Genomic DNA, 26,371 nt, shown 5'->3' with positions numbered 1-26,371 from the left:
AAGAGCTCATTTAACAGAACTCCCATAGGCTATCAGCTGATTTCTCTATAGAAACACTACAGGCCAGAAGTGAGTGGCAAAATATATTGAAAGGATTAAAAGAGAAAAAAATCAACTCAATGGACATGAATTTAAGCAAACTCCAGGAGACGGTGAAGGACAGGGAAGCCTGGCTTGCTGCAGTCCATGGGTCACAAGGAGTTGAACATGACTGAGTGACTGAACAACAATACTCTACCCAGAAAGATTGTTTAGAATGGCAGGAGAAATAATTTCTCAGATAAGCAAAAACTAAAGGAATACAGCAATACTAAAACTATCCTAAAAGAAATATTGAAAAGTCATCTCTAAATAGAAAAGAAGCAGGAAGATATAGGAAGGAGGAAATCACAATTGAAAAGTAAATCACTTAAATTAGTGAGAATACAGGTCAAAAAGAAAAGAAAAAAAAAATGTGAAAGCAATGATAAACACAAGGAGCAGCAAAAAGATAAACATGAAGGTGTACAAAGGGACATTAAAATTATATTATGTGGGGAAAAGTGTGAAAGTGTTAGTTGCTCAGTCATGTCTGACTTTTTGCAACCCCATGAACTGTAGTCCGCCAGGCTCCTCTGTCCATGGAATTCTCCAGGCAAGAATACCAGAGTGGGTTGCCATTCTCTTCTCCAAGGGCTCTTCCCAACCCAGAGATTGAACCTGGGTCTCCCAAATTGCAGGAAGATTCTTTACCATCTGAGCCACCAAGCAAGCCCAAATATGTGGGGAAGGAGAATAAGAAAATGCAAATTCTTTCTCTTATTTTTAGAATGTGTTTGAGCCTATCTAACAGTCTAAAGCTAGCAGATATATAAAGGGGTTAACATACTTGAAAAACAGGGCAACCGAAAGTCAAAAGTATACAATAGAATCACAAAAAAAAAAAAAAGGAAGAGAATAAAATAAAGCATAAAATAAAGTTAAATCATTAAACTATGAAAAGAAAAATAAAAAGAAAAAGAAAGGAACAAAGAAGAAGCAAAGAATCAACTGGGAAACAAGGTTTGAAATAGAAATAAATATATATGTATCAATAATTACCTTAAATGTCAATGGTTGCATAATCAAAAGACACGCAATGGCCAACTGCATTAAAAACAAGAACCTAGACTCAGGGAACTCAAACAGGGGCTCTGTGACAATCTAGAAAGGTGGGATGGGGAGGAAAATGGGAGAGAGGCTCGGGAAGGAGGGGACACTGGTGTACCTATGGCTGATTCTTGTTGATGTATGAGAGGAAACCACAAAATTCTGTAAAGCAATTATCCCTCAATTTAAAAAAATAAATTTAAAAAAATTTGGAAAAAAAAAAAAACCAAGCACCTACAGGAGACCCATGCTGCCTATAATACTCAACTTAGGCAAAGGATACACAGATTGAAAGTGTGGAGATGAAAAAGGATATTTCACACAGACAGAAATGACAGGAGAGCAGGAATTGCAATACTGTACTCATTTAAAAAAAAAGACTTTAAAGCAAAGGCTATAAAGTAAGATAAAGAAGGACATTATATAATGATAAAAAGGTCAATAGAAAAAGAGGATTTTACATTCATCAACATATACACACCTATAGAAGCACCAAAATACATAAAACAAATACTAACATACATAACAAGAGAAAGCAATAAGAATACAATAATAATAGAAGACGTTAACACCGATTCACATCAATGCACAGATCTTCCATACAGAGAATCAATATGGCAACAGAGGTCCTAAATGATACAATAGAAGAGTTAGACTTAATTGACATTTTCAGAACACTACATTAAAAAAAAAAAAAAAACCCAAAGTACACATTCTTATCAAGTAGATACAAAACATTCTCTAGGATTTACCATATACTAAGGCACAAAATTGGGCTTCCCTGGTGGCTCTGAGGATAAAGCGTATACCTGCAACATGGGAGACCCGGGTTCGATCCCTGGGTTGGGAAGATCCCCTGGAGAAGGAAATGGCAACCCACTCCAGTATTCCTGCCTGGAGAATCCCATGGACAGAGGAGCCTTGTGGGTTACAGTCCATGGGGTCTCAAAGAGTTGGACACGACTGAGCGACTTCACACACACATACACACACACACACACACACACACACACACAAGGCACAAAATTAACCTCAATAAATTTGAGTATAGAAATTATTTCAAGCATCTTCCCTGACCACATGGTATGAAACTAGAAATCAACTACAGGAAAAGAAACAAGAAAAAAAGATTACATGGAGACTAAATAACACACTACTTAAAAACCAGTGGGTCAATGAGAAAATTAAAAAAAGGAAATTAAAAAATATCTTGAGACAAACAACAATGAAAACTTAACTATACAAAATCTATTTGGGTTGGATTGCTCAGTTGCTCAGTTATGTCCAATTCTCTATAGCTCTATGGACTGCAGCCCACCAGGCTTCTCTCTCCATGGGATTTTCCTGGCAAGAATACTGGAGTGGGTTGCCATGTCCTCCTCCAGGGGATCTTCCCAACTTAGGGGTTGAATCTGCATCTCCTGTGTCTCCTGCATTGCATGCAGATACTTTACTACTGTAAGGGGCTTCCCTTTTGGCTCAGATGGTAAAGAATCCACCTGCAATGTGGGAGACCTAGGTTTGATTCCTGGGTTGGGAAGTTCCCCTGAAGAAGGGATAGGCTACCCACTCCAGTATTCTTGGGTTTACCTTGTGGCTCAGCTGGTAAAGAAACCTCCTGCAATGCAGGAGACCTGGGTTTGATCCCTGGGTTGGGAAGGTCCCCTGGAGAAGGGAAAGGCTACCATCTAAAGTATTCTTGCCTGCAAAATTCCATGGACTTTATAGTCCATGGGGTCCCAAAGAGTTGGACATGACTGAGCAACTTTCACTTTCACTTTACCACTGAGCAACCGGGGAAGCCCCACAAAATCTATGCTTGGCAGCAAAAGCAGTTCTTAGAGGGAAGTTTATAGTCATACAGGACTTCATCAACAAACAGAAAAATCTCAAGTAAACAACCTAACCTACCACCTAAAAGAATTAGAAAAAGAAGAACAAACGAAACCTAAAATCAACAGAAAGAAGGAAATAATAAAGATTGAGGGAAAAGAAATAAAATAGAGATTTAAAAAATAGAAAAAAAAAATCAACAAAACCCAGAGCTAGTGCTTCGAAAGAGTGAACAAAATTGACAAACTTCTAGCCAGGCTCACCAGGAAGAAAGGAGAGAGAACCCAAACAAACAAAATAGAAATTCAAAGAGGAAAAATCTCAACTGATACCACGGAAATACAAAAAACCATAAGAGAATACCAATTATATGCCAATAAATTTTGCAATGTAGAAAAAATGGACAACTTTCTAGAAACACATAACCCAACTAAAACTGAAGCAAGAAGAAATAGATAATTTGAACAGATAGATCACTAAAACTGAAATAGAATCTATATTTTAATAACTCCCTACAGACAAAAGTCCAGGACCAGATGGCTTCACAGCCAAATTCTACCAAACATACAAAAAAAAAAAAAAAAACAACCTTATACCAATTCTTCTCAAATTCTTCCAAAAGATTAAAGAGGAGGGAATGCTCCCAAAAATATTCTATGAAGCCACCATCACCCTGATAATAAATCAGACAAAGATAACACCAAAAAAGAAAATTACAGGCCAAAACCTCTGATGAGTCTATTGGTAGAGATAAAAATTATCAACAAAATGTTAGCAAATTAAATAAATGTACACATAAGAAAGATCATACACCATGGCCAAGTGGGTATGGGTATGGTGACCAAGTGGGTATTCATTCCAGATTCATAAGGATGGTTCAACACATGCAAATCAATGTAATATACCACATTAACAAAAGAAAAGTAAAAAAAAAAAAAAAAAAAAAAGAAAGAAAAAAGAAAAAAACACCTGATCATCTCAATAAATGCAGAAAAAGGATCTGATAAAATTCAACACCTATTCATAATAAAAACTCTTACTAAAGTGGGAATAGAGGGAACATATCTCAACATAATAAAAGCCATTTATAACAAACCCAGAGCCAATATAATACTCAATAGTGAAAAGCTAAAAGACTTCCTGCTAAAATCTGGAATAAGACAAGGATGCCCATTCTCGCCACTTCTTTTCAACATAGTATTGCAAGTTTTAGCCACAGTTAGAAGACAATTAAAAGAAATAAAATGCATCCAAATTGGAAGGGAAGAGGTAAAACTGTCACTATATGCAGATTCCATGACACTATATAAAGAAAACCCTAAAGACTCCACACTAAAACTGCTAGATCTAATAAATGAATTCAACAAAGTAGCAAGATACAAGATTAACATTCAGAAATCATTTGCAATACTTTTCACTAACAATGAAATATCAGAAACGGAATACCTTTTAAAACTCACACCAAGTAAAAAGAAAAGAAAAAGAAAAAAAACCTTGGAATAAACCTAACCAAGGAGGTGAAAGACATACGCTGAGAACTATAAAACACTGATAAAGGAAATTAAAGATGACTGAAATAAATTGAAAGATAGTCTATGTTCTTGAATTGGAAGAATCAATATTGTTAAAATGGCAAAACTATCCAAAGAAATCTAAAGGTTTAATGTGATCCTTATCAAACTACCCATGACATTTTTCTCAGAACTAAAACAAATAATACAGCATTAAAACATGTATATTATCTAGGGTGAAATAGATCACCAGCCCAGGTTGGATGCATGAGACAAGTGCTCGGGCCTGGTGCACTGGGAAGACCCAGAGGGATCGGGTAGAGAGGGAGGTGGGAGGGGGGATCGGGATGGGGAATACATGTAAATCCATGGCTGATTCATGTCAATGTATGACAAAAACCACTACAATATTGTAAAGTAATTAACCTCCAACTACTAAAAATAAATGGAAAAAAAAAATCTGAAAGGGCAAAAAAACATTTATATGGAACCACAAAAGACCCAGAATCGCCAAAGAAATGTTGAGAGGAAAAAAAACAAACCTAGAGGCAAAGCTCTCTCAGACTTCAGATAATACTCCAAAGCTACCATAAGCAAAGCAGTGTGGTATTGGTGTGAAAATAGTGTAAAAATCAATGGAATAGAATAGACAGCCCAGAAATAAACCCACATACCTACTGTCAATTAATCTTCAACAAAGGAAGTAATAATTTAAAGTGGGGAAAAGACAGTCTCTTCAACAAGTGGTGCTAAGGAAGTTGTACAGCTGCATGCAAAGCAATGAAGGTAGAACACAACCTCACATGCACAAAAATAAACTCAAAATGACTTAAAGACTTAAACATAAGACATGACACCGTAAAATGTCTAGAAGAAAGCATAGGCAAACATTCTCTGACATAAATCATACAAATGTTTTCTTAAGTCAGTCTCCTAAGGCAATAGAATTAAAAATAAAAATAAACAAATAGGACCTAATCAAGCTTACAAGACTTTGCACAGCAAGGGAAATGATAAAACAAAACAAAAAAACAACTGATAGAATGGGAGAAAAATATTTGTAAATGATGCAACAGACAAGGGCTTAATCTCCAAAATATACAAACAGCTGATACAACTCAACAAAATAAAAACATGCAACCCAACCAAAAAATGGGCAGAAGATCTTAATAGATATTACTCCAAAGAAGACATGCAGATGTCCAGTAGGCATCTGAAAAGATATTTGACATCACTAATTATTAGAGAAATGCAAATAAAATCTACCACTTAACACTGGTCAGGATGTCCATCATTAAAAATTCTACAATTAATAAATGACAGAGAGGGTGTGGAGAAAATGGAACCCTCCCACACTAAGGGTGGGAATGTAAGTTGGAATTGATACAGCTACTATGGAAAACAATACAGAGGTTCCTCAGAAAACTAAAAATAGAATTACTTTATGATCCAGCAAACCCATTCCTGGGCATATGCCCAGAAAAAACTAGAATTCAAAAAGATACATGCATGCTCATGTTCATAGCAGCAGTAATTACAATAGCCAAAACATGAAAACAACCTAAACGTCCATCAACAAAGTAATGGATAAAGAAGATGTGGTATTGTTGGGCATACACACTGAAGAAACCAGAACTGAAAGAGACACACATATGCCAGTGTTCATTGCAGCACTGTTTACAATAGCTAGGACATGAAAACAACCTAGATTTCCATTGGCAGACTAATGGATAAGGAAGTTGTGGTACACATACACAATGGAATGTTTCTCAGCTATAAAAAAACAAAACAAAAACAAAAACACATTTGAGGCAGTTCTAGTGAGGTAGATGAAACTGGGCCCTATTATACAGAATTAAGTAGGTCAAAAAGAGAAAAACCAATACAGTATATTAATACATATATATGGAATTCAGAAAGATGGTAATGACGATCATATACGCAAGGCAGCAAAAGAGACACAGATGTAAAGAACAGACTTTTGGACTATGTGGGAGAAGGCAAGGGTGGGATGATTTGAGAGACTAGCACTGAAACATGTATATTACCATATGTAAAATAGATGGCCAGTGCAAGTTCGATGCATGAAGCAGGGCACTCAAAGCTGGTGTTCTGGGACAACCAGAGGGTTAGGGTGGGGAGGGAGATGGAAGAGGGGTTTCAGGATGGAGGGACGCATGTGCACCTGTGGCTGACCCATGTCTATGTATGACACAACTAACACAATATTGTAAAGCAATTAGCCTTCGATTAAAACAAATAAATTTTTAAAAAAGATGTGGAACTGATTACTGGCTGGATCTGTCTCTCTCCTTTTGATTCCCCCTTTTATCCCCCTGACCACCTCTGCCTCCTTCCTCCCTCTTCTCCTCTCTGTGTAACTCCATGAACATCGCTGAGGGGTCCAGACTGTGGAGAGCACATAGGGAAGTGATTACTGGCTAGTTTGCTCTCTCCCCTTTTGATACCCCCTCTGCTCTTCCTGGTCAACTCTAACCCCCTCTTACCTCTTCTCTTCTCCATGTAACTCTGTGTACTTCTCCAGGTCTCCCTCACTGTGGAAAAACTTGTCATCATTAACCTAGATGTTTTATCATTGGTGCTGAATAGATGGAGAAGTATTGAGGTTACCGTAAGAATAAGACTGAAAACCAGAGGCAGGAGGCTTAAGTCCAAATCCTCAGAACACCAGAGAACTCCTGAATCCATGGAACATTAAATGATAGAAGCTCATCAAAAGCCTCCATACCTACACTGAAACCTAGCATCACCCAAGAGCCAACAAGCTCCAGACCAAGACATACCACACAAATTCTCCAGCAACACAGGAACATAACCATGAGCCTCAATATACAGGCTGACCAAAGCCACACCAAACCCACTGACATCTCAAAACTTATTACTGGACACTTCATTGCTTTCCAGAGAGAAAAATCCAGCTCCACCCATCAGAACACCGACACAAGCTTCCCTAACCAGGAAACCTTGACAACCCACCCACACCCCAACGAGGAAGCATGCAACCCCACCCACAGCGAGGAATCTCCACAATAAAGAGGAACCACCAACTGCCAGACTACAGAAAGGCCACCCCATACACAGCAATATAAATAAGATGAAAAGGCAGAGAAATACCCAGCAGGTAAAGGAACAGGATAAATGCCCACCAAACCAAACAAAAGAGGAAGATATAGGGAATCTACCTGATAAAGAATTCCAAATAATGATAGTGAAAATTATCCAAAATCTTGAAAGCAAATTGGAGTTACAGATAAATAGCTTGGAGACAAGGATCAAAAAGATGCATGAAAGGTTTAACAAGGACCTAGAAGAAATAAAAAAGAGTCAATATACAATGAATAATGCAATAAATGAGATCAAAAACACTCTGGAGCGAACCAACAGTAGAATAACAGAGGCAGAAGATAGGATAAGTGAGGCAGAAGATAGAATGGTAGAAATAAATGAAACAGAGAGGAAAAAAGAAAAAAGAATCAAAAGAAATGAGGACAACCTCAGAGACCTCTGGGACAATGTTAAATGCCCCAACATTCGAATCATAGGAGGCCCAGAAGAAGAAGGCAAGAAAGACCATGAGAAAATACTTGAGATAATAGTTTAAAACTTCCCTAAAATGGGGAAGGAAATAATCACCCAAGTCCAAGAAACCCAGAGAGTCCTAAACAGGATAAACCCAAGGCAAAACACCCCCAAGACACATATTAATCAAATTCACAAAGATCAAACACAAAGAACAAATATTAAAAGCAGCAAGGGAAAAACAACAAGTAACACACAAGGGGATTCCCATAAGGATAACAGTGGATCTTTCAATAGAAACTCTTCAGGCCAGAAGAGAACAGCAGGACATGTTTAAAGTGTTGAAAGAATAAAACGTACAGCCAAGATTATTGTACCCAGCAAGGATCTCATTCAAATATGAAGGAGAAATCAAAAGCTATACAGACAAGCAAAAGCTGAGAGAATTCAGCACCACCAAACCAGCTCTCCAACAAATGCTGAAGGATCTTCTCTAGACAGGAAATACAGAAAGGGTGTATAAACTCAAACCCAAAACAATAAAGTAAATGGCAGTGGAATCATACTTAATAATTACCTTAAATGTAAATGGGTTGAATACCCCAACCAAAGACAAAGACTGGCTGAATGGATACAAAAAACAAGACCCCTATATATGCTGACTACAACAGACCCACCTCAAATCAAGCGACACATACAGACTGAAAGTGAAGGGCTGGAAAAAGATATTCCATGCAAATAGAGACTAAAAGAAAGCAAGAGTCGCAAAACTCCAATCAGATAAAATAGACTTTTTAAAAAAGGCTGTGAAAAGAGACAAAGAAGGACACTACATAATGATCAAAGGATCAATCCAAGAAGAACATATAACAATTATAAATATACATGCACCCAACATAGGAGCACCACAATATATAAGACATATGTTAACAAGTATGAAAGGGGAAATTAACAATAACACAATAATAGTGGGAGACTTTAATACCCCACTCACACCTATGGATAGATCAACGAAACAGAAAATTAACAAGGAAACACAAACTTTAAATGACACAATAGACCAGTTAGACCTAATTAATATCTATAGGACATTTCACCCCAAAATGATGAATTTCACCTTTTTCTCAAGCACACATGGAACCTTGTCCAGGATAGATCACATCCTTGGCCATAAATCTAGCCTTGGTAAATTCAAAAAAATTGAAATCATTCCAAGCATCTTTTCTGACCACGATGCAGTAAGATTAGATGTCAATTACAGGAGAAAAACTATTAAAATTTCCAACATATGGAGGCTGAACAACACGCTGCTGAATAAAGAACAAATCACAGAAGAAATCAAAAAAGAAATCAAAATATGCATAGAGAGGAATGAAAATGAAAACACAACAACCAAAACCTATGGGACACTGTAAAAGCAGTGCTAAGAGGAAGGTTCATAGTAATACAGGCTTACCTCAAGAAACAAGAAAAAAGTCAACTAAACAACCTAACCCTACACATAAAGCAACTTGACAAGGAAGAAATGAAGAACCCCAGGGTTAGTAGAAGGAAAGAAATCTTAAAAATTAGGGCAGAAATAAATGCAAAAGAAACACATGAGACCATAGCAAAAATCAACAAAGGCAAAAGCTGGTTCTTTGAGAAGATAAATAAAATTGGCAAACCATTTGCCAGACTCATCAAGAAACAAAGGGAGAAGAATCAAATCAACAAAATTAGAAATGAAAATGAAGAGATCACAACAAACACAGAAGTACAAAGGATCATAAGAGACTACTGTCAGCAACTAAATGCCAAGAAAATTGACAACCTGGAAGAAATGGACAAATTCTTAGATAAGTACAACTTTCCAAAATTGAACCAGGAAGAAATAGAAAATCTCAACAGACCCATCACAAGCATGGAAATTGAAACTGTAATCAGAAATCTTCCAGCAAACAAAAGCCCATGACCAGACGGCTTCACAGCTGAATTCTACCAGAAATTTAGAGAAGAACTAACATCTATCTTACTCAAACTCTTTCAGAAAATTGCAGAGGAAGGTAAACTTCCAAACTCATTCTATGAGGCCACCATCACCCTAATACCAAAACCTGACAAAGATGCCACAAAAAAAGAAACCTACAGTCCAATATCACTGATAAACATAGATACAAAAATCCTTAACAAAATTCTAGCAAACAGAATCCAAAAACATATTTAAAAGATCATACATCATGACCAAATGAGCTTTATCCCAGGGATGCAAGATTTCTTCAATATCTGCAAATCAATCAACATAATACACCACATTAACAAATTGAAAAATAAGAACCATATGATTATTTCAATAGATGCAGAGAAAGACTTTGACAAAATTCAACATCCATTTATGATTAAAAAAAAAAAAAAACTCCAGAAAGCAGGAATAGAAGGAACATACCTCAACATAATAAAAGCTGTATGTGACAAACCCACAGCAAAGATTATCCTCAATGGTGAAAAATTGAAAGCATTTCCCCTAAAGTCAGGAACAAGACAAGGGTGCCCACTCTCACCACTACTATTCAACGTAGTGTTGGAAGTTTTGACCACAGCAATCAGAGCAGAAAAAGAAATAAAAGGAATCCAGATTGGAAAAGAAGAAGTAAAACTCTCACTGTTTGCAGATGACATGATCCTCTGCATAGAAAACCCTAAAGACTCCACCAGAAAATTACTAGAGCTAATCAATGAATGTAGTAAAGTTGCAGGATATAAAATCAACACACAGAAATCCCTTGCATTCCTATACAGTAACAATGAGGAAATAGAAAGAGAAATAAAGGAAACAATTCCATTCACCATTGCAACAAAGAGAATAATATACTTAGGAGTAAATCTACCTAAAGAAACAAAATACATATATATAGAAAACTAAAAACATTGATGGAAGAAATCAAAGAGGACACAAATAGATGGGGAAATATACAGTGCTCATGGATCAGAAGAATCAATATAGTGAAAATGAGTATACTACACAAAGCAATCCATAGATTCAACACAATCCCTATCAAGCTACCAATGGTATTTTTCAGAGAAATAGAACAAATAATTTCACAATTTGTATGGAAATACAAAAAACCGCGAATAGCCAAAGCAATCTTGAGAAAGAAGAATGGAACTGGAGGAATCAACCTGCCTGACTTCAGTCTCTACCACAAAGCCACAGTCATCAAGACAGTGTGGTACTGGCACAAAGACAGAAATATAGATCAATGGAACAAAATAGAAAGCCCAGAGATAAATCCATGCACCTATGGACACCTTATCTTTGACAAAGGAGGCAAGGATATACAGTGGAGAAAAGACAATCTCTTCAACAAGTGGTGCTGTGAAAAGTGGTCACCCACTTGTGAAAGATGAAACTAGAACACTTTCTAACATCATACACAAAAATAAACTCAAAATGGATTAAAGATCTAAATTAAGATGAGAAATCTTAAAACTCCTAGAGGATAACATAGGCAAAACACTCTCTGACATAAATCACAGCAGGATCCTCTATGACCCACCTCCCAGAATATTGAAAATAAAAGCCAAAAAAAAAAAAAGAAAAAAAGACCTAATTAAAATTAAAAGCTTCTGCACAACAAAGGAAACTATAAGCAAAGTGAAAAGACAATGTTCAGAATGGGAGAAAATAATAGCAAATTAAGCAATGGACAAAGGATTAATCTCAAAAATATACAAGTAAATTTTCAGCTCAATTCCAGGAAAATAAAAGACCCAATCAAAAAGTGGGCCAAAGAACTAAATAGACATTTCTCCAAAGAAGACATACAGATGACTAACAAACACATGAAAAGATGCTTAACATCACTCATTAGCAGAGAAATGCAAATCAAAACCACAATGAGGTACCATGTCACACCAGTCAGAACAGCTGCTATCCAAAAGTCTACAAGTAATAAATGCTGGAGAGGGTGTGGAGAAAAGGGAACCCTCTTACACTGCTGGTGGGAATGCAAACTAGTACAACCACTATGGAGAACAGTGTGGAGATTCCTTACAAAACTGGAAATAGAACTGCCATATGACCCAGCAACCCCACTGCTGGGCATACACACCGAGGAAGCCAGAATTGAAAGAGACATGTGTACCCCAATGTTCATTGCAGCACTGTTTATAGTAGCCAGGACATGGAAGCAACCTAGATGCCCATCAGCAGACGAATGGATAAGAAAGCTGTGGTACATATACACCATGGAATATTACTCAGCCATTAAAAAGAATACATTTGAATCAGTTCTAATGAGGTAGATGAAACTGGAGCCTATTATACAGGGTGAATCAAGCCGGAAAGAGAAACACCAGTACAGTATACTAATGCATATATATGGAAATTAGAAAGATGGTAATGATAACCCTGTATGCTAGGCAAGAAGAGAGACATAGATGTATTGAACAGTCTTTTGGACTCTGTGGGAGAGGGTAAGGGCGGGATGATATGGGAGAATGGCATTGAAACATGTAAATTTTCATATGTGAAACGAATTGCCAGCCCAGGTTTGATGCATGATACAGGATGCTCGGGGCTGGTGCACTGGGATGACCCAGAGGGATGGGATGGGGAGGGAGTTGGGAGTGGCCTTCAGGATGGGGAACACATGTACAACAAGGCGGATTCAAGTCAATGTATGGCAAAACAAATACAATGTTGTAAAGTAAAATAAATAAATAATTTTTTTTTAAAGGCTCAATTCTTTGGTGCTCAGCTTTCATTGTAGTCCAACTCTCACATCCATACATGACTACTGGAAAAACCATGCTTTGACTAGATAGATCTTTGTCAGCAAAGTCATGTCTCTGCCTTTTAATTTGCTGTCTAGGTTTGTCATAGCTTTTCTTCCAAGGAGTAAGCGTCTTTTAATTTCATGGCTGCAGTCACCATCTGCAGTGATTTTGTAGCCCAAGAAAATAAAGTCTCTCACTGTTTCCATTGTTTCCTCATCTATTTGTCATGAAGTGATGGGACCGGATACCATGATCTTAGTTTTATGAATTTGAGTTTTAAGCCACCTCTTTCACTCTCCTCTTTCACTTTCATCAAGATGCTCTTTAGTTCTTCTTTGCTTTCTGCTATAAGGGTAGTGTCATCTGCGTGTCTGAGGTTATTGATATTTCTCCTGGCAATCTTGATTCTAGGTTGTGCTTCTTCCAGCCCAGCATTTCACATGATGTTCTCTTCATATAAGTTAAATAAGCAGAGTGACAATATAGAACCTTGACATACTTCTTTCTCAGTTTGGAACCAGTCTGTTGTTTCTTGTCCAGTTCTAACTGTTGCTTCCTGACCTGCATACCGATTTCCCAGGAGGTAAGTAAGGTGGTCTGGTATTCCCATCTCTTGAAGAATTTTCCACAGTATATCTAACAGAAATACTGTGAGATACTTGGAATATGTTTTTAAGAGATATTTAAAATATTACACAAGTAAATTTATTCTTTACAAGTGAAAAATCTGGTAAATGTGAAGTATAAAGGATGAAGAAGTAAAAATGCACCTATAATTTAATGATCAGAGATTTAGTTTCAATGGGGAAGCCTCACCACACACAGTTAGAAGCCTCATCCCACCTCAAGCCATGCCTCTCAAGGGGCAAGAGTACCAGACCATCATTCCCTCCCTCCATCCTTCCATCAACCCCACTCTCACCTTGTTCCAGAAAGAATTACAGGCAGTGGCATGACAGTGACTAAGTTCCTTAAACCAGACCTCAGTGCAGGCATTCTTGCCATTTCCGCTTGTTCCTCTTGTCTTAACCACAGAAACCCAAGGCCATGAAGTCAGCAAAGCAAAAAATATCAAAAGAGGAACATTTTGACTGGGACCAGGGGATCAAAATGACCAGGGATAACATCATGGAAATAGCTATCCTAAGAAAAAATCAACTATATGTGACAGCCATCATATAGGTACCCTAAAACTTTTCTTTAAATACATCTTGCTATCTTGTAGAAGGCAGGATGATAGTTCTTAAAAAATTAGTCTGCTATCCTACTCATTTGCTAGCAAATTAACAAATTTCTTTCCTTTATTCTTTGAAACTTGTCTTCATTATTCTCATTCAGCATTGGAAACAAGACCAAATTTTTCATTACAAAACCACATGACCTGAGTGTTCCTCACTGAGCGCCTTCCTCACACCACACACAGTGCTTAGCGTCTCCCGCAGCTCATCTCTGAAAGTGCTCTGTAACCTTCAGCACCACTCAGACTACAGTGTGAAGGTGTTGTGAGTTCTTGATTTGTCCTGATGACAACTTCATTTTCCATAAGCTAGAGAAACCATGGGGGGCAAATGCACCTAATTCTAAACAACAAAGAATTAGAGAGAAAGTGACAGGATCAGGTAGGAGTTTTATTTACAGATCAGAACACAGAAGAGACCTACACCTTTCCCTGGAAGATTTTCCTAGAATCAAAACACTCCAAATTTTTTCCCTTACTCTCAAATTTCCTGGATATTCTTTGACAGAACTTGTATCACAAAAGTGCTGAGCACCGATCAGAATGAATGTGAAAGGTCTGTAAGATGGGCGTTCTGTGCTCTGTGAGAATCTGCACCCAGAGCCCAAATGTGTGCCAAGTCCAGTCCAAAATCTCTCTCAGGTGCACGTGCATGCACACATCCTGATCCCATCCCCACTGCTTCTGCAGAGTCCCAGCAGACCTGTCTTCCACCTGCAACATGTTAAGATCCATTCATGAAGCTTTGTCTCTGGAGGCTTATGATTGAAAAGGACACAGAGAGCTTGTTACTGGACCCCTGCTACCAAATTGTGAGGAGTGAACTGTGGAGATAAATTTTAATTACAACTCCCACAGTGGGCTCACCTGCTTTGCTGTTTCAGTGAGGGCAGCAGCCTCAGCCTTGCCCAGTTGTTGCACCATCTTGTAAAACAGGCTGTCTCTATTTTGCAGCAAAACATATGGCTCATCATATTCTTCCAGTCTTCCTGAATCCAAAACCTGTTAAGCAGCAGAAAGAAACATGTTAGTACACAATGTTTCACAGTAACTTCTTATAACTCCAACAAGATTTCAGAAAAGGGCAGGACAGGGAGAATACAGAGAGTCTATTTGGGTGGTAAGACTGGCTGGTATTTAAATAGTTTGATTACCCTAGTTTACCAGTATATCAAGCCCTAACCCAATGTTTTACTATTATAATGTTATAGCAATAGAAGAAAATCAAAGCTTTAGACTATGATTACAGGCACTTAGCAATCTATATCATTTATATTCTGCCAAAGGCATTTGGGGTTGTTACAATTAGTTAGTAATTTTAGCTTTCAGACTGTGAGATTTGAGGGTTGTTTATACCGACATTCAGAGCTGGGAAATTTCTTAATTCAAGACAATCAAACTCAATTTGTCTAAAAAGTACACTGGTATCATACAAGTCAGACAACAGTGACCTGACAACAAATTAACTGTCAAGTTGGTTTAAAAACACTGAGCAAACCTTGGGGAAAAAATAAATGCTTCCAGATTATGTCATCTCTTTGGGGATGAATCCCTTGTCAGTGAGGTTAAAGTGCTTCTTAAAGTTGGTTTTGGTTGTAGTTTATTATCCTGAGAGTGAAAGCCTGACAAAAAAGAGTTGCTACATAAGCAGCTTTAGTATAATCGCTCTGCACTGAAGAATATCTAGAAATCCAATTTTCTCTTTGAGTAAGGCTAAAGAAGCAATTTTTCCAGTAGTCACGTATGCATGTGAAAGTTGGACTATAAAGAAAGCTGAGCACTGAAGAATTGATGCTTTTGAACTGTGGTGTTGGAGAAGACTCTTGAGAGTCCCTTGGACTGCAAGGAAATCCAACAAGTCCATCCTAAAGGAGATCAGCCCTGGGTGTTCATTGGAAGGCCTGATGTTGAAGTTGAAACTCCAATACTTTGGCCATCTGATGTGAATAGCTGACTCATTTGAAAAGACCCTGATGCTGGGGAAGATTGAGGGCAGGAGGAGAAGGGGATGACAGAGGATGAGATGGTTGGATGGCATCACCAACTCAATGGACATGAGTTTGGGTAAACTCCAGGAGTTGGTGATGGACAAGGAGGCCTGGCGTCCTGTGGTTCATGGGGTTGCAAAAAGTTGGACACAACTGAGCAACTGAACTGAACTGAAGACTTTGTACTAGCTTTATATATAAATAAAACAAATATGCCCATAAGCATAAATATTTCCCCTACTTTCTACTGCAATTTTTATTACACTCAGGCTCAAATTATTTACTGTGTATCTCTTATATATTCACACAAAAATAAAACAAATCTGATTTAGTTTTCAGGATTAATAAAGAGTTAAGTAACACATAGGCAAAACACATTTGAGGAACACAAGAAAATTTTTCATTAATTTCTGAATTATTCAGCAAATATTTATTACACATTTAACTGCATTCCTGTCACTATGCTAGATGCTGTGGAAGAGCCAAACACAAGTAAGTCACAGGCCCTGCCTTCAGGGAGCCTGTACTGAGAAGAGAGAGAGAAGGAAATTCTCAAATGTGTACAATGCAAGAGAAACACACACACACACGCACACACACACACACACACACACACACACACAAAGGAGTTTAATAACAGAAAAGGTGACTTCTGTCAGAGGTTCTGTGTATGAGCTTCAAGGAGGAGATCAGGCAATGAACTGGGCCTTGAAGAATAGACGTGAGTATGCAGAAGTGGGGGTGGGTGGGTGGACCATGGTCTTTCCAGACACAGGGAATAACCTAGGTCAAGAGGGCTGGAGGTGAGACTGGCATCTCCTTAAGTGCAGGGTATGCAATCTCCCTTGTTTGGTTTTGCATCTCAGGCCCCTGGCATTGCACATGACAGGTAACAGGCACTTAATACATGCTCATTGGAAGTTAAATGAAGAAGAAACTAAATTCAGGGCATGAATGAGTGACCACCCAATGGTGTAATCTGTCAAGACTATAGGATGAGATCAGGGGGTTTAGAGAATGAGTCCAGCTGGCATGGGGAATAGCTAAGGATTAGGGATGTGGACCTGGAGGACCCCATGGCCCAGATTGATGACTGTGGACAAAAGTGAGAGTGAGAGGGGAAATGAGGGAGAGACAAAGCAGGGTTGAGGATTGAAACTCATTTACATCAAATATTGGAATAAAAGAAAGAAAAAGGACAGTCAGAGAGGAGGGAGAGTCGAAAGGAGCAAGAGTTTAGTGCAGCTCAGACTCATGTCAGGCCATAAGAGCTGAGATGGGACACAGACTGAAAAATGCCAGGAACAGAATTTTACCAACTTAGCCTTTACATTTACTGCTTTGATCAAAGATTCTAGAATTTCAGAACAAATTGACATAAACAACTACAAATTTCTTTCTTGTGTACAGAAAAAGTAGATATAGTTTTAACTTTTTATTTTAAAACCCTTTAATCTTGAAATTAAAAGTCTCCTGTAATGTCCAGGTATATCTCCACTCTTCCTGTAACTCAAGTTGAATTATAAACTAGACCACACATTCAATTTGGTGTGATAATAATCCCTCAACTCTACAACCCAATGAATACCAACCTCAAATTGCTTGTCACTCTCTAGTAGGTTTAGGAAAAATACATTATATTATCTGAGTCAGTTATATAAGTGCAATGAAGATGTATTTATCTGGCTTGTGTATCTGCTGATATTCCAGCTAGTTGTCCTAGGCATAAAACTTAAATGGACCCAATGCAAGATAAGTTAATTCATTTTCATTGGCAGGATGCCTTCAATGACAATGGGGTGACCGCAGGGAGAGGTGGAGGGCAAGGAAAGGGTGAAAGAAAAACCTCAAAAAGGGCTTGAAACAGGTAAACTTCACAGCATCATTCACTTACTGTGGAAGAAGGATGCTTTGGGGAACAGTATGGAAATACAATGCTGAGAGAGAAGAATTAACAAAGTGACAGGTAAAGAGTAGAAGGAAAAGGTTACTTTTCCAATTAGCATTCAAGAATACAAAATGAGTGACTAAAGATGCTCCATGCTAAACAACATCTCTGGATTCTAAGAGTCACTGTCCTACAACCTTCGATTGTCACCCGGTCCCTCACAAACTCTGCAGAAGAAGCCTGCTTCCTACTGAGATGTTCTTGTCCTTTGACCAGCTGCACTGCTTGGAGCCTAGAGCATCCCTTTGGTTGGCAATCCCCTACTCCTGTCATCTGCCTCCGCAGAGCTCACTTCTGTGCATGTTCAGCTCAAAGGAGTGAGGCTACAGGCACTGCCTCAGTGCTGACAGTCTGGTATCTATTCAATGTCCCCACTGATGATCCCACCTGAAAATGCATGGGGAGTAGGGTGGGAGGTGACTTTCTAGAAACTGTCCAAGAAGTCAAAAGTTCCATTATATCATTGGACATAAGGAATCTGAAGTATTACTGACCACTTATTCCTGGTTATTACCTGTTTAGTATGGACCATCAAAATCACTGGTTAACTCCATCAGCTACCTCTTATGCATTGTGCAGGCCTTCTTTATCTATTTTCTTCATCACTAATCAGCATCAATTGTATACTCTGGAGTCTTGCGATGACTAGTATCTATACAGTGGGTGAAATAAGCTCCTTGACCCAGACTAGGTTAGCCTGAAAATACTTCACTTTCTTTTGGGCTTATTTGCTGCCAAAGGTTTTTCCTTTGAGGGATGATTTCCTTGTCATTTAATAAACCACAACCTAAAATCTCTTGAAACTCAGCAAGCAACAGAGGGAAAGAACAAAGAGAGAGAGAGTTAATAGAAAGAAAAAGAGAGAAAATGAAGGGAGGAAGAAATGGAGGAGATAAAGCTAAGGAAGGAAATATTAAATTACTAAGGAAGAAAGAGCCAATCAAACCTGAAAGAAAGACACTAGTTTGAGCCAAAGTTTGGAGCTTTCTGTGTCTGCAATGCCTGTATACATTGTATAAGAGACTTGTTAATAAAAGAGAGAGAGAGAGACTTGCTAGTTGTTCATCTACAGTCACTCAGTCTCCATCTGCCTTTCTTCCCACACTTTCATCTGTGATGCAGAAGTTGTCTCTGCAAATCACACTTCAGAGGCTCTTTGGCCTGCTGGCCCTTTGTGAGGTTCTGCCAGTAGGGAGCACTGGAGAGAAAAGGAAGGTGGGAAGCAGAGCAAATGGTCTCCCTGCTTTCTGCTACTTCTGCACCATAACCTCAGCTTCTATTAGCACATGGAGAACTAGCCTCATCATGAACACTCACAAATATGACCAACAGCTAGAGAATGACCTCCCCTTGGAGGTCTCAGCACTGACTCATAAGGCTTCTTCTCTGAGTCCTTAGGTCTGGAGATCTGTCCTAGGACATAGTCATTGCTTCCTAAAATTATTACCCCAGTGATTCATTTTTCCAGTCCTCCAATTCTTATGTAACAAATTTTCTTTATTAAATCCTTTCTGCTTAAATACTTTTTCTCATTAGGCCTTTTCTCCTCAATGACTCCACTTTGACAGCACATATTGTGAATGTCCCAACAACTGGGAAATTCTGCAAATTCACCTAACAACTGCCTGGCAGTCTAATGAAATGCTGTTTTTATTAGGGGAATACAAAAATGCTGAAAGAACTGTGACACAGTAAAAATGACTTTGTTGCACCACTCTGAAATCTGAAGTCTCATTGTGAGTTTGGAATATTTTCATGGTTGGATACCTTAAAAAAACAGCAATTCATGGCTGATTCATGTTATTATATATTATATATTATAAAGTAATTAGCCTTCAACTAATAAAAATAAGGAAAAAAAAACAGCAATTCAAATAAACTTTTAAATGGAAGTAGTAAATTACTGAATGTATTATTTAATAGCACATTCTGAAACTATACTTAAGTACTTGAGTTATTGTCAAGGATGAGAGGAAAAAATAAGAATTGATTAATTAATTAATTAGAAGTTTTAATCAAGTTTTACAAGGAAGAATAAATTTAAAAATTGAAGGTAAATGGAAACAATGGAACCCCACAGCCTTACCATTATCCTGTCACTGTCAATAATGGTGCTCAACCTGTGTGCAATGGTTAGCACAGTACACTGTGCAAATTTCTCACGGATCTTTTTTTGTATTAACTCATCAGTGCTGGAATCAAAGAATTGCATTTAGTTAAGTAAAGACAGGAAAAGCAGACTTAAGACTTAAAAATATCACATGATATTTTTATGTTTTTAAAAATTAATACTTAAAACATAATCCTGTTCTTGAAAAACTAAGTATAAAAAGCCTTTGTTGTTGTTTAGTTGCTAAGTTGTGTCTGACTCTTTTGCAACCTCATGGACTATAGCCTGCCAGGCTCTTCTGTCCATGAGATTTCCCAGGCAAGAATACTGGAGTGGGTTGCCATTTCCTGCTCCAGGAAATCTTCCCAATCCAAGGGAAAGTCTACTTGGAAACTTACTATTTTTCATAAAACAATGGAAAGTTGTCTTCCCATCAAATTGCTTGAAACTATCAGGAGCTGGATTTACAAATCTAGCTCTCTCAGGATGCCTCATAACAACATTAATACCACGTTTTGGTTTCTTCCTCTGTTTTCTGGAATTAATGTTATCAGGAGATGTCTTTGGGGGCAAATAGAGCACATAAAAAACATTTCTCAACATCACTAAATATTTCCTATTTACCATATTTAAAATTCAGATTCCAAGTTTCATGAATCTCAGCTCCATACCTTGGATCCACATGTGCTGTGGCTTCATCAATAATCAATATTTGGTTTTTCCTGAGAATAGCCCTGGCAAGGCACACCAGTTGTTTTTGCCCAACACTTAAGTTTGATCCAGATTCTACTAATTCAGTATCCATTTTACCAGGAAGCTCTTCGATGATTTCTTTAAGTTGTACCTGTGCATATAGAAAGAAGAATGACATTTTCTTAAACAAACAACTACTGAAGTAGACAAGCCTCTTAGACATTAGAGCTTTGATGTCCTCAAGACTTCTTATATATCTTACAAGTACAGCCAGGTGATGGGGAGAGCTCTTTCCAAAGAGTGTTCACTGAGGAAGATGGTGGAGTCAACTCAGGATAAAAAGGTCTCAGTGTCCCCCACACCTACTTAAGGATTAGTTAAGAAAGTCTCTCAAAACACTGAGCTATTTCTCTCAGTACGATTTGAATAGAAAAGTTAAAAGGACCCTATGGATGAGTCAAATTTCCCAAAAATAGATTTTGCAAAGGAGTTACTACACTGAAGTAAATTTAAAACATTTTAATTTTGTAGGATTGTAGGAAGTATGTTTCTCTAAATATATAAACTTATCAGCACTTCACCATTTTGAAAGGTCCAAATGCTAAAAAACAATAAATTCAAACAATGGCAAATTGTACCTCATAGATCAGTAAAACTAGAACTATTTTGGTGATGATTCTTTCTCATGTTTAATTCCATAATTGTGAACAAGTCAAGTGCATTTTCTTCAATGTTATAATTTTGAAAATTTTTTTTCTTGAACTGTAATTTATTTACTATATTATTTTAGCTTTAGGTATACAGCAAAATGAATCAGTTTATATATATATATATATATATATATATATATACACACACACATATATGTGTGTGTGTGTGTATTTTTTTCCCCTTCAGGTTATTTTCCACTGGAACTTACTATCAGTCAGTTCAGTTTAGTTGCTCAGTCCTGTCTGACTCATTGCCACCCCATAGACCACAGTGCACCAGGCTTCCATCATCAGTGTCAATCACCAACTCCTGGAGCCTGCTCAAACTCATGTCCATCAAGTCAGTGATGCCATCCGGCCATCTCATCCTCTGTCATCTCCTTCTCCTCCTGCCTTCAATCTTTCCCAGCATCAGGGTTTTTTCAAATGAGTCATTTCTTCATATCACGTGGCCAAAGTACTGTAGTTTCAGATTCAGCATCAGTCCTTCCAATGAATATCCAGGACTGATTTCCTTTAGGATGGACTGGTTTGATCTCCTTGCAGTCCAAGGGACTCTCAAGAGTCTTCTCCAACACCACAGTACAAAAACATCGATTCTTCAGGGCTCAGCTTTCTTTATGGTCCAACTCTCACATCCATACATGACTGCTGGAAAAACCATAGCTTTGACTAGACAGATCTTTGTGAGCAAAGTAATGTCTCTGCTTTTTAATATGCTGTATAGGTTGGTCATAGCTTTTCTTCCAAGGAGCAAGTGTCTTTTAATTTCATGGCTGCAGTCACCATCTAAAGTGATTTTGGAGCCCAAGAAATAGTCTCTCACTGTTTCCATTGTTTCCACATCTATTTTTCATGAAGTGATGGGACCAGATGCCATGATCTTTGTTTTTTGCATGTTGAGTTTTAAGCCAGCTTTTTCACTCTCCTTTTTCACTTTCATCAAGAGGTGCTTTAGTTCTCCCTCGCTTTCTGCCATAAGGGTGGTGTCATGTGCATATCTGAGGTTCTTGATATTTCTCCTGGCAATCTTGATTCCAACTTGTGCTTCATCCAGCCCAGCATCTCACATGATGTAATCTGCATATAAGTGAATTAGCAGGGTGACAATATATAACCTTGACATACTCCTTTCCCAATTTGGAACCAGTCCATTGTTCCATGTCTGGATCTAACTGTTCCTTCTTGACCTGAATACAGATTTCTCAGGAGGCAGGTTGGGTGGTCTGGTATTCCCATCTCTTTAAGAATTTTCCACAGTTTGTTGTGATCCACACAAGCAAAGGCTCTGACATAGTCAATAAGGCAGAGGTAGACATTTTTCTGCAACTCTCTTGCTTTTTCAATGATCCTACAGATGTTGGCAATTTGATCTCCAGTTTCTCTGCCTTTTTAAATCCAGCTTGAACATCTGGAAGTTCACAGTTCACTTACTGTTGAAGCCTGACTTGAAGAATTTTGAGCATTACTTTGCTAGTGTGTAAGATGAGTGCAACTGTGCAGTAGTTTGGACATTCTTTGACACTGCCTTTCTTTGGGATTTGAATGAAAACTGACCTTTTCCAGTCCTGTGGCCACTACTGAGTTTTCCGAATTTGTTGGCATATTGAGTGCAGCACTTGAACAGCATCATCTTTTAGGATTTGAAATAGCTCAACTGGAATTCCATCGCCTCCACTACCTTTGTTCATAGTGATGCTTCCTAAGGCCCTCTTGACTTTGCACTCCAGGATGTCTGGCTGTAGGTGAGGGCTCACACCATCTTGGTTATCTGGGTCATTAAGATCTTCTTTGTATAGTTCTTCTGTGTATTCTTGCCACCTTTCCTTAATATCTTTTACTTCTGTTAGGTCCATACCATTTCTGTCCTTTATTGTGCCCATCTTTGATGAAATGGTCCCTTTGTATCTCTAATTTTCTTGAAGAGATCTCTAGTCTTTCCCATTCTATTGTTTTCCTTTATTTCTTTTCATTTTTCACTTAGGAAGGCTTCCTTATCTCTCCTTGTTATTCTTTGGAACTCTTCATTCAGATGAGTATATATTTCCTTTTCTCCTTTGCCTTTCACTTCTCTTCTTTTCTCAGCTATTTGTAAGGCCTCCTCAGGCAACAGTTTTGCCTTTTTGCATTTCTTTTTATTGGGGGTGGTTTTGATCACCGCCTCCTGTACAAATGTCATGAACCTCCATCCATAGTTCTTCAGGCACTTTATCAGATCTAATCCCTTACTGTAAGGTACTCTAGTTCCCTGTGCTATACAGTAAATCCTTGTTGCTTCTCTATTTTATGTATAGTAGTTTGTATCTGTGAATTTCATACTCCTGATTGATCCCTCTCTTTCCCCTTTGATAACCATAAGTTTCTTTTCTATGTCTGTGAGTCTGTTTCTTTTCATATATACATTAATTTGCTTTATTTTTTAGAATCCACATATAAGTGATATCATATAATATTTATCTTTCTCTGACTTCATTTAGGATGATTTTCAAGGTCTATCCATGTTGCTGCAAATAGCAATATTTCATTCCTTTTTATGTCTGTATAGCACAATATACATACATATACACATATAAAATATATATATATATGTGTGTGTGTGTATGTTGCCACATCTTCTTAAACCAATTGTCTGTTGACAGAAACTTGAGTTCCTTCTATATCTTGGCTATTGAAAATAGTGCAGCAATGAACCCTGGGGTGCATGTTCTTTTCAAATTAGTATTTCCATTTTTCCCAGATATATACCCAGGAATATAATTGCTGGATCATATGGTAGCTCTATTTTTAGCTTTTTTAGGAACCTCCATACTGTTTTCCACATACCAATTTACATTCCCACCAACAGTGTGTTGGGGATTTCCCAAGTAGCTCAATGGTAAAAAAAAATCCAGCTGCCAATGCAGGAGATGAAAAAAATGTGGGTTTGATCCCTGGGTCAGGAAGATCCTCTGGAGAAGGAAATGACAACCCACTCCAGTATTCCTGCCTGGAAAATCCTGTGGACAAAGGAGTTTGGCAGGCTACAGTTCATAGGGTTGCCAAGAGTCGAACATGACTGAACATACACACACACAGCAGTGTGTTGGAATTCCTTTTTTCCCACATCTTCTCTAGCATTTGTTATTTGTAGACTTTTTGATGATAGCCATTCTGAGTAGTATGAGTTTGTACCTCATTGTGGTTTTGATTTGCATTTCTTTAATAATTAATAATGCTGAGCATCTTTTCATGTGTCTGTTGGCCATCTGTATGTCTTCTTTGAAGAATTTCATAAATGTTTTTCAGTGAAAACTCAGGATAAACAGACCACGACACAAGAAGTTACTTCCCCCAGACTATGGGTATAGGTGGTATTTGTATTAATCTATCCTCATAGAATCAAAATTGTAAGATTAAAAAAATCAACTTTCTAACTGCCAAAGATAATCTGAAACTATATTGAGTTGTTTTGTTTTGGAGAAATATTATAGATTAACAACAAAATTCAGACTGTGCTTGAAATTAAAGAACAGAGAGTAAATACACTTCAAATTAAAGGATTAAAGATTGATGAGTGATGGCCAATTAGCAGGTACACAGAATTACAAAGGCAAATTACAAAACACCAGGGTGAGTGGGCAGTGTTTTCATGGTATCCTAAATGCTGGAGTGCTTCCATGAATGTTATCCTGAATTGTGTTCCTTATGAAAGTCTAATCCATAGAAATGGGAATTCTGAGTAAGGATTAAATATGGTATTAGTATTTAGTGATAGCATGAAAGATATGCAAAATCTGAAGGATAAGATGTGGATTATGAGGCAAGTGGCTGCAATGAAAATTATAAAATGGAAGTCAGCTTAATCACCCCCATCCCCGCCACCTCGTTATAAGGAAGAGGCCTTACTGAATATTCTATGAAACATATCCCACAAATCTAAACTCAAGTGATGGGACTGATCAAGAGTATAACACTGGCAAGACTTTCTCACTTTTCCTTCTGAGGTGACTTTGGTAATCCTTGTAAATGCATCATGACTATGAGGAAATAACCTCAAACCTACTGGTGACTCAGGTGATATCTCATCACTAATCTGTTTTTTTACTTTCCTTCAAGTTGTCTACATATGCCTGACAAGGAATAAGCTGTTGTGAGGTCAAAATGTTTTCCAGAACACATGGTTTTCTGAGACTCTAACTTCATTTATGGATCAGGGATGGTTATGACAATGCTACAAATATGAAGACCTTTTGTAGTGTAATCATATAATCAAGTTATAATTATTTGAATGGAAAAAAGACCAAAGAGACAGTAGACAATAACTAGGAGTTACAACTGGAGAGTCTGAAAACATATTAGATAATAGTGTAATGCAATGAAGTGAAGTGAAAGTCGCTCAGTCATATTCAACTCTTTGAGACCCCATGGACTACAGTCCATGGAATTCTCCAGGCCAGAATACTGGAGTTACCCACTTCTCCAGGGGATCTTCCCAACTCAGGGATTGAACCCAGGTCTCCTGCATTGCAGGTGGGTTCTTTACCAGCTGAGCCACAAGGGAAGCCCAAGAATACTGGAGTGGATAGCCTATCCCTTCTCCAGTGAATCTTCCAGACCTAGGAATCCAACTGGGGTCTCCTGCATTACAGGCAGATTCTTTACCAACTGAGCTATCAGGGAAGCCCAATAGTGTAATATTACTATTAAATTTATTGAGTGAGATATTAGTATAATGTTATGTAGGAGAATGTTCTTGTTTTTAAAAAGTGTATGTTTACGCATTTAGGATGAGTTGCAACTTTAAAAAAAATTTCTGCAACTTACTTTCAAACAGTTCAGCAAAATATAGATGATAGAAGAGAGAAAACAAATACAGAAAAAATATCAATAACGGGTGAATTTTGGTGAAGTTATATATGTGTTCATCATACCATTC

General features: G+C 37.8%; 1 protein-coding gene across 1 annotated transcript in view; it reads right to left on the bottom strand.

Annotated features, from left to right (window-relative positions):
• LOC122687097 (ATP-binding cassette sub-family C member 4-like) overlaps positions 1 to 26,371 on the bottom strand; it is a 330,146-nt gene that overhangs the window by 3,470 nt on the left and 300,305 nt on the right. Inside the window, exons 28-30 of the mRNA XM_043892537.1 lie at positions 20,725 to 20,897; positions 20,030 to 20,135; positions 14,875 to 15,009 (exon numbers count right to left, since the gene is read on the bottom strand). Coding sequence (XP_043748472.1) covers positions 14,875 to 15,009; positions 20,030 to 20,135; positions 20,725 to 20,897 — 414 coding nt within the window. The remainder of the gene's footprint in view (positions 1 to 14,874; positions 15,010 to 20,029; positions 20,136 to 20,724; positions 20,898 to 26,371) is intronic.

The sequence above is a fragment of the Cervus elaphus genome, chromosome 30 (genome assembly GCF_910594005.1).
Source record: "Cervus elaphus chromosome 30, mCerEla1.1, whole genome shotgun sequence".
Classification (NCBI taxonomy): domain Eukaryota; kingdom Metazoa; phylum Chordata; class Mammalia; order Artiodactyla; family Cervidae; genus Cervus; species Cervus elaphus.
This window is presented reverse-complemented; position numbering and strand designations above follow the sequence as displayed.